We start from the raw sequence: 9,957 nt of genomic DNA on the forward strand, positions 1-9,957 counted from the left end.
TAGATGATACAGAGTATACATACCGACTGGCTAACTATTTCTACAATCCAGATTTTTACGATAACCAGTCGCATATATTGGCTATAGACAATCAGCTGTTTATATTTTTTGATTACGATGTACGCAGAGAATGTACAGCATTAGCGTAAGTCCAGATTGGCTTGCTTAAATGTACGCACGGAAATGATAAATTGAGCGTATCTTGATATTTCTAATGCGTATATTACGCTGATACGCAGCTTATCTAGAACGCTGTGTGAGCGGTACTCATCACTGCTTGATCAAAAGGGAAAAAAGGTTAAAGAAAACTTTCCGTACAAAGAAATTTATTGCTGAAACTACAGCAAGCATATATTTGTAGTTAATTATGCGTGCTTGTCTGCCATTATTAATGCCGGTTATGTTATATTGCAGAGACACAGTGCGATAGAGACAGCCTGCACATTGCTCTGTAATGGAACTTTGAAGAACAACAAAGGCAGTGTAAGTACACTTGTATGTATATCAGAGTCTATTTTCAGATCCTACTAGCCTCTTCACGAGGTCTTTGTAGCCTGACCTGATAAGTACACTAATGCAGTCCCATGCTATATATAGGCACCTATAATAACCACTGTGCATGACTCTTGCTATTCTGAGAACTTGGGACTGGTTGCTGCACTCTTTGAACTAACTTACTGCTTTTGACAGTGTGTACAAAATACAGTCTATTGTTGATCTTGGGACTGGTTGCTGCACTCTTTGAACTAACTTACTGCTTTTGACAGTGTATAAATAATACAGTCTATTATTGAACTTGGGACTGGTTTGCATTAGGAGACAGGTGTGGCTGCACTCTTTGAACTAAGTTACTGCTTTTGACAGTTTATAAAAAATACATTCTTGAACTTGGGACTGGTTTTCATTGTCTGAAAAAGGTGGATGCACTCATTGAACCAACTTCTTACAGCTTTCGATAGTTAATATAAATACAGTCTATTCTTGAACTTGAGACTGGTTTGTATTGTCAGGCAGTTGTGGCTGTACTCTTTGAACTATTTTTCAGCCTTTGATAGTTCTGTAAATATGTATTTTCATTAGTATGCTAATATTATAGTGCTGTTAATTTCTTTTGAAGTGCTTTAGAGCTTGTAATTGAGTTTAGGATTATTTTTTTCTGTTAAGTGACACTTACTTACAAATTTTATAGAAGAACTAAATAAAATAAATATGGTATAAAATAAAGAGTTTCAGATTTATTTTATCACTGGCCATTTTACCATGAAACATTTCTACAGAAATATTTCTGATAAATTTGAAATGTTGTTTACTGCTGTTATTTCATTTGATGCTAGCAACTTTGTTTCATCCAAATAATACTTGCAATTTTTCATGCAAAGAAAATGTAGCCATTGAAAATGCTTGAAATGCTTTACATGTTTAAGATAGGAATGCTCATAATGTAAACAAGGTAACGCGCATGATACATCGTATTTGACAATCTCCTGTTGCCTACTTTGTATCATAAAGATTTTCTCACACAAAATTAAATCGACCGTTACTTTCTCTCAGTGCGTTTGTTTTGTTAAAAATTAACATCTAACATAAAAAGAGTTTTGTTTAAATATCTGTAAAATTCAGTCATCACTATGTGCAAACAGCATAGAGCCAGACCAGCCTGCAAGTAACTCGCATGCTGTTCAGGTTTTATGCTGTTTGCTGCTCATCAGTATCTAAGGTTTGGAGATGAAGCCTTAAAAACTTGAATCTAGTAAGAGAGGTCTTAAAATAAACATAACTTTCCAAGGGACTACAAATGCATGAAAATACATATCTAAGTGGGAAAGGGTTTACGTTATTTTGTATTTGAATTACACTCAAAACTGTAAAGTTTATGTGTAATACATTCATATTCTGTTCTGTTCTTATAGAAGCTACAGCTGTTCCTGTTTGACACGATCGTGGTGCTGACGAGGCTGGTGACGCAGGGAGGCCAGCAGAGATTCCAGGTGTACCGGGACCCCATACCGGTCTGTGAACTCCTCCTGGAGGACTTGAAGGACGGCGAAGTGAAGATGGGCTCCTTTAGGACGGCATTCAGCTCATCACAGACATGTGAGTAGTTGAGTGTTATACCACTGCAGGTAGTGGGTTTGAGCCTTGAGCTCATCACAGACATGTGAGTAGTGGAGTGTTACACCACTGCAGGTAGTGGGTATGAACCTTGAGCTCATCACAGACATGTGAGTAGTGGAGTGCTATACCACTGCAGGTAGTGGGTATGAGCCTTGAGCTCATCACAGACATGTGAGTAGTGGAGTGTTACACCACTGCAGGTAGTGGGTATGAGCCTTGAGCTCATCACAGACATGTGAGTAGTGGAGTGTTATACCACTGCAGGTAGTGGGTATGAGCCTTGAGCTCATCACAGACATGTGAGTAGTGGAGTGTTACACCACTGCAGGTAGTGGGTATGAGCCTTGAGCTCATCACAGACATGTGAGTAGTGGACTGTTATACCACTGCAGGTAGTGGGTATGAGCCTTGAGCTCATCACAGACATGTGAGTAGTGGAGTGTTATACCACTGCAGGTAGTGGGTATGAGCCTTGAGCTCATCACAGACATGTGAGTAGTGGAGTGTTACACCACTGCAGGTAGTGGGTATGAGCCTTGAGCTCATCACAGACATGTGAGTAGTGGAGTGTTACACCACTGCAGGTAGTGGGTATGAGCCTTGAGCTCATCACAGACATGTGAGTAGTGGAGTGTTACACCACTGCAGGTAGTGGGTATGAGCCTTGAGCTCATCACAGACATGTGAGTAGTGGAGTGTTATACCACTGCAGGTAGTGGGTATGAGCCTTGAGCTCATCACAGACATGTGAGTAGTGGAGTGCTATACCACTGCAGGTAGTGGGTATGAGCCTTGAGCTCATCACAGACATGTGAGTAGTGGAGTGTTACACCACTGCAGGTAGTGGGTATGAGCCTTGAGCTCATCACAGACATGTGAGTAGTGGAGTGTTACACCACTGCAGGTAGTGGGTATGAACCTTGAGCTCATCACAGACATGTGAGTAGTGGAGTGTTACACCACTGCAGGTAGTGGGTATGAACCTTGAGCTCATCACAGACATGTGAGTAGTGGAGTGTTACACCACTGCAGGTAGTGGGTATGAACCTTGAGCTCATCACAGACATGTGAGTAGTGGAGTGTTACACCACTGCAGGTAGTGGGTATGAGCCTTGAGCTCATCACAGACATGTGAGTAGTGGAGTGTTACACCACTGCAGGTAGTGGGTATGAACCTTGAGCTCATCACAGACATGTGAGTAGTGGAGTGTTACACCACTGCAAGTAGTGGGTATGAGCCTTGAGCTCATCACAGACATGTGAGTAGTTGAGTGTTACACCACTGCAGGTAGTGGGTATGAACCTTGAGCTCATCACAGACATGTGAGTAGTGGAGTGTTACACCACTGCAAGTAGTGGGTATGAGCCTTGAGCTCATCACAGACATGTGAGTAGTTGAGTGTTACACCACTGCAGGTAGTGGGTATGAGCCTTGTTCTAGGAAACTTCGGCTTAATGCATGTGCATGAAGTGTCGTCTCAGATTAGCCTGTGCGGATTGCCTACACTGGAATTTCATTAAGAGGAGACCTCCTTTAAACTAAAAATTTCTAAACAGCGGAAAGTGTCATGTCCTCCAAGATTAGCCTGTGCAGACTGCGCATTAATATCTTCTGCATTCATCATGGTGATGTATTTTATTTTACACGATTTAAGTCTTGAATATGTAATAATATGTAATAATTTTTTTCTTCTTTTCCAGCAAAGAACATTTTCCGCGTTTCCCACGTGGACTCCAACAAAGCACAGTCGCACACTCTGATGTGTAACGATGAACATGACAAGCGTCAGTGGCTGCACTGTTTCAAAATAGCCATCAACGCGGTCCCGAAAACCCCGACGGATAACGTCAGCCTGAAGTCTGAAAGTTCCGAGGGCGAGTGAATAATGGCCGCAGCGATGCTTGATTGTAGATTGCCTGCAACGCATGTATTGTTACTTTAACATGTATGTTAGGTGAGTTAAGATTTTTTGAAGATGGAACTGTTGAGTGCCTGGAGTTGTTGGGAAGCGTGCAATACACCTGGGAGACATTCCTGATTGGGCGAACTTGTACAGGTTGACTGAAGGACCTAATCAACATGCAGATGGGGCAGAAGATTGTACTTTATGTTGAGAATGATGCATGAAGATTGGATGGAAGAGTTTGTTGGCAGCGAACAAAGTGTGCTATTAAGTCCTTTTTGCTGCATGAATGCTGGTGAAATTTGTATTGTTTTTGGACATTTGAAAAATGTTGTATTGTTTGAAAATACAGACACGCGAAAAAATTACACAACTGCGTGTTGTCTGCACTTGGTCTTGTGCAAATTATTACAAAAACTTAAAGATAACAACAGGATTTTGTTTGTCCATGACCACCTTATTTTAAATTATATACTTTTGGAATTAACTACACTACCATATTTTAGTATCTTATGTTAGTTTTAACTTTGCATAGGCTGTATTGTTTAATTATTTGTATGACTTTGATCTGTATTTCTGCTATTGTTAATGCATTGTTCACCACAGTTTGCCTTAATAGAAAATTGTGTACATTATTTGTTCTATCTTTCACCCAATTATCAGCAGTTTTTTTAATTGCTTATCAATATTTAAATAAATGAAGTGGATAATTCTTCTATGTTGGCCTTTATGCTCTTTAGAATTCTTTCGTAACATGAAATGGCGCCATAATATAACGCTGTTAATTTGTTTAATGCTTAATGCACTCTGGGTTGAATTAAAAAATATTGTTTTCAAAAAGTCTGAAATATTGTAAGTAAATAAATATCAGTTGAAAAGTATTGGACTGTATAGATGTTTTATTTCTTCAATATAAAATATTGGTAAATTGGATAAATATTTTTCTTATTTTATTGGGTCAAGATTTAATTTAAATTATTCATTTAAATTATTCCTACTACAGTTAAATCTTACCTACATTTCTTATCCACCAATATCAACAAACTTAAAAAAATCGGGGCATTTCTGTTTATTGAACAGAGAATTTGTGTTTATTTTGTTTTAATCACTGCCTTCTTTTATATTGCAATAGTATTTTGCTTTCAATCTATGTGATTTATGAATACTGATACTGTTTATATGCTATGTATTGAGATTAAAGAAAGTATGTTATTCAACCATACTACAAAATGTATTTTGTATTTGTATTTCAGTAGCTTGTGTTTAGACAGGTTTGTTGCCAATATTTATTAATAAAGTAGTCTGAAAAATGTGTCATATAGCTTTGGTGCCACATTCATAAATCTATACATGTACTTGTTTTAATTACATTTTGTATTAAATATATATTTTATCAATGCAATGTATTGGTTTTATGCATGTATGTAAAACAAAAGCTGCCATTATTTTATCATATTTTGTGTTTTACAGTTCTGCCTACTCCTGTTTCTTATTCAAAACACCTTACATTTTAGCTAAAATATACTTGACATTGACTTTTTAAAAAGTAACTCAAGAAGTATAACAGGGTATTTGTGCTTTTGATAATTAGCAGTACTTCATATGGGTAGTTTTTATGCCCCCGAAGGAGGGTATATAGTGATCGGACTGCCCGTCCGTCTGTCAGTCACACTTTTGCGTTTAGGTTTCGAAAAATGCTCATAACTTTTATGTCGCTTCAGATGTAACCTTCATATTTGGTATGCATGTGTATATTGACAAGGCCTTTCCATAAGCACACAAATTTTGACCCCTTTGACCTTGAACTTAGGGTCCGCATTTAGGTGTCAAAATCTGCGTTTAGGTTTCGAAATCTGCGTTTAGGTTTCGAAGAAGCGTTTTCGGGGGCATATATCTTCAGATAGAGAAAGCTCTTGTTTGTTTTAATTTGTATTTTAGATTCTAACTTGTATCTTTTCTTGTTGTCTTTCTCTATATTGATATGTAATTGTTGAACATGTTTGTAATGATGTCTTTTCTTTAATGTTAATTCTAATGCTTCTGAACTCTGGATTTCACAAACACACACAGAGTATTTGTTCTCTTGTCAAATTGTTGGAACCTGTCTTTGAATGAAAAGATTGAATCACTGTAGTTTTTTTGTTGCAATATAAGTTTTCCATCATCACTTGCCATTTTCTTAAAATAATGTCTTATTTGTAAGATTCCCTTGCTGGTGTATACTTGTACAAATAAATAATGAATAAACACAACACATTGTAAGTGCATACATAGAGAATAATAGATTAGTGTTGATTATAGATCAGGTTTATCATGCTCGGCACGAAAACGAAAAAGCACTCGCCAAGTCTCGTGCTTTTTGTTTTCTAAGCCTCGCATGATAAACCTGATCTATAATCAACACTAACCTATTTATCCCATTTTTAATTTTGTAAACCTTTTTGTTTAAACAAAATTAGTTTGACTGGATAATTTCAATGGATTTATGACGTCATTTAGTCGAAATATTGACGTCATTCTGCCGTTGATTATAGATGATATTTAATCAATGGGGCTTTAATCAACCGAATTCGCTGTAAAAGTGGGATAAAATAGGTTTTATTAATTTTTTACTCAAGTGCAATTTACTTTAAAAAACCAACAACAAAGTTTTACATTCCAAATGGTCGAAATGCCTCATGCTTTTGACTGCCTAAACATGCTTGTCTAGAAACTCATCTTATTTGTATTAAACTGTGAACATAGATAATGGATTTTAGGTCCAATCTAATCCAAATAATTTGTATTTGTATTGCTTGTACTTACTTTATGCACAGTGGCGTATCATATAAGTTTCATTGTACCTGGTTTATCATTTTTAAAACAATGTGTGTTTGTTATGCATACGGTATATGTATTGTTTTTCCATTTCTTTTTATAGGCCAGTAACAAAAGCTATATTTGTTCCCACCGTCATCCATATTGTTGATTGCATTTAGTGAGTGCCTCTGTGAACTTCCATACAAAGGAAACCAGATTTTATCTTTTAAGCCTATTTCAGGAAACAAACTGGGCTCAGATATGTAAACATGTGTGTTAAGTGTCCTCTAGATTTGCCTGTGCAATCCGCACAGGCTTATTAGAGAAGTCTTTTTAAAGAAAATCCATTCAAGGCGGAAAGTGTCGCTGCAGATAGGCCTATGGGGAAAGCACTGGCAAATTTGAGATGACACTTGGCGCAGGTGTTTTTATATAGCACCAATACTCCTTACTTCATTGAGAGGACACTTGGCGCAGGTGTTTTTATCTAGCACCAATACTCCTTACTTCCTTACTTGGATACTAAGACTGGTGTTGCTTTTGATCATTTCTGATCCAGTCACATCACCTTTGACCTACTTTGGAGTTCAAATGGACCATTAATGGCTTGATTGGATCCTTAAATTTGTCATCAACAATGAGGAATGTAAAACGCTATTACTTAGATTCTGGTTGTGTATTATTTCATTATTACTGTTATCCCATTTTGCAGTTGGAATGATTAAAATGAGTTTGTTCAGTACAAAAAAGATAAGGGGCAGGGGAATTACAAGGAGTTTGCTCATTAATGTTGATAGTAAAAAAATTCCTTCATAAAACTTTGGTATGAAAATAAAATGTAAATATTAATGTTCTTTGTAATGTTTTATGCTATTTACTTATAGTCATGTATTTATATGTTTACAATAGTAAGTATAACACGTATATCTAATTAAGCATTATTAATTATCAATACTTGTAATAGTTAGTATTATAGTAGTTTATATTTGTTTGTATAATTATTAGTAAGACCTTATTGTCACTTTGTCAGAAATGCACAATGTGCTTGTCAACCATATATTTTACAAGTTAAAGAAAACTTTTACAAATAAATTATTTTCATCCATGTTCATTCATAATTCAAAATTAATTTTTACTGTTTTTTTTAGACTTATTCAAATTATTATTATTCATGCAGTTGTAGAATATGTGGTTGACATGCATAACTATAACAGTCAAACATTATCTAAGACATAATGATCAATATAGGTTATCAACACTTATCACATTGCAAACACTTTGAATGCATAGGTTTACATACTTTTTGAGTTTCAGGTAAAGGGTAAGATAATACTGAAGTTGTTTCTGAACGAAGCACCTAAATATTGTTTTGCATTTAGCAATTGATTTGTAGCAATGCCATAAGTTGAACCACTCAGTGAACACAGTAATACCTTTTGGCCATTTTGTGGCTCGAAAAATTCAAAAACATTGCCATGTTTCATGATGAACTGCTCTTGAATTGTTTAGCCCTGTTTATTGTGAAATCCATTTTCTGTAGTTCACACTTTCGGTGCACGATTGTGACTCATTTTAAATAAAACTATTATAGTCTCTTTGAAAAGGTTTATCTAATGTACCGATTTTCATATGAAAACTCTTAAATTACTTTATAATGATGATTTTAACATCAAATTATAAAAACACCAGACCATATGACTACACATGTTTCAGACTTTCTTATTCTTAAACTTACCTGTCAGGCAAAGACAATTTCTGGTCTATAGAAAACGTTGAATTGTATTGCCTAATATGGACGTTCAAGAATACGAAATATTTTATGTTGCTTGTAGTCATCACTGTGCACGTGATAACTGTTCTGTACATTTTGAAGTGTGTAGGTTTCTCACAAGTTTGATTTTTCATATTAGTGTGTTCAAAACTTAAAAGAAACCCATTTTCACGCGGCTCTCTACTCAAATGGTATCATAATTTCCAGCACTTTTTATGAAAGCAGCACAAAATGAAACATTTTTACTATAAAGGACATGTGTCCGTTTGCTTTGTGTGCAGGTAGAAGTTATGTCATTTATTTTCATCTTCGACGAAACCGTTTCTGGTGATTTGTGGTAACTTCGATATTCATGTCCTCATTACGGTAAACATGTTCTCATTACGTGGACATTACGTGTCTTGTATAGTAAGAAATCACTGTAAACACACTGATCAACGATTTGCATTTTCATCCCAGTTGTTTACTTGTTGCGCCTTGTTTACGGTTTCAACACCAGACCATTATACCTATTAAACTGTAAATGCAAACCGTGATTTGTTGTTGTTGTCACACTGCTGTCCGCGTGGCACGTGTTCGTTGCATAGCAGCGCGGATACAAGAGAACGCTTACAAGTTACATGTTGACTCGTTATTTTAGATTAATTGCTTTTCTTTGTCTCGGGCAATCAATTAAAGCAGGTTATTCATGTTCAGGATTCGCGTGTTGTTTATTAAATGTCGAATATGGCGATTGTTATTGTGTTGCGCGGCATTTTAAATGCACGTGCGAAAGAGCAAAATCTGCGGGAAGTAAGTGCATGTTTTTAACATTTCAGTAGATTTGCCTGACTGCTTGTTACTCAAACACTACACAATATTTAAGACTGCTTATTTCATTGTATAGAGTACGCATTTATCTCTTTTAATGACTCGAAAGTAGTAGACGTGTACCTTGTTATGCCCCGCCTATGGCGGGGGGATATTGTTTTGGCGTTGTCCGTCCGGCACTTTTGTGTCCGGAGCCATATCTTGGAAGTGCTTTGGCTGATTTCATTGAAACTTTGTATGAGTATATATATGGATAAGAGGATGATGCACGCCAAATGGAATTGTACACCATCGGATAATAACGGAGTTATGGCCCTATGTATCTTGAAACAATGCTTTTGTGTGTGTCCGGAGCCATATCTTGGAAGTGCTTTCACATATTTCATTTAACCTTGTATGAGGATATATATGGATAAGAGGATGATGCACGTTGGCGTTGTCCATCCGTCCAGAAAACTTGTGTCCAGAAGTATAATGGCGGGGGATATCAATTCAACGATTTTGCTTGTTGCTATTGTAGGCTCTAGGATAGGTGCCCCCCCCCCCCCCCGGAGAAGT

The 9,957-nt window shown here is 36.6% G+C and overlaps 1 protein-coding gene and 1 long non-coding RNA gene across 2 annotated transcripts in view; both read left to right on the plus strand.

Moving 5' to 3' along the window:
* The window catches only part of LOC127881831 (neuroepithelial cell-transforming gene 1 protein-like), a 70,427-nt gene extending 65,582 nt beyond the window's left edge, over positions 1-4,845 (plus strand). Inside the window, exons 12-14 of the mRNA XM_052429969.1 lie at positions 415-483; positions 1,911-2,094; positions 3,817-4,845. Coding sequence (XP_052285929.1) covers positions 415-483; positions 1,911-2,094; positions 3,817-3,998 — 435 coding nt within the window. The 3' untranslated portion in view covers positions 3,999-4,845. The remainder of the gene's footprint in view (positions 1-414; positions 484-1,910; positions 2,095-3,816) is intronic.
* A 65-nt stretch (positions 4,846-4,910) lies between these two features.
* On the plus strand, positions 4,911-9,119 carry LOC127881832 (uncharacterized). Its single transcript, XR_008050305.1, has 2 exons — positions 4,911-7,240; positions 7,296-9,119. It is a non-coding gene; the product is annotated as an uncharacterized LOC127881832 (long non-coding RNA).
* The last annotated feature ends 838 nt before the right edge of the window (positions 9,120-9,957 follow it).

Source organism: Dreissena polymorpha, chromosome 5 (assembly GCF_020536995.1).
Source record: "Dreissena polymorpha isolate Duluth1 chromosome 5, UMN_Dpol_1.0, whole genome shotgun sequence".
NCBI classification, from domain to species: domain Eukaryota; kingdom Metazoa; phylum Mollusca; class Bivalvia; order Myida; family Dreissenidae; genus Dreissena; species Dreissena polymorpha.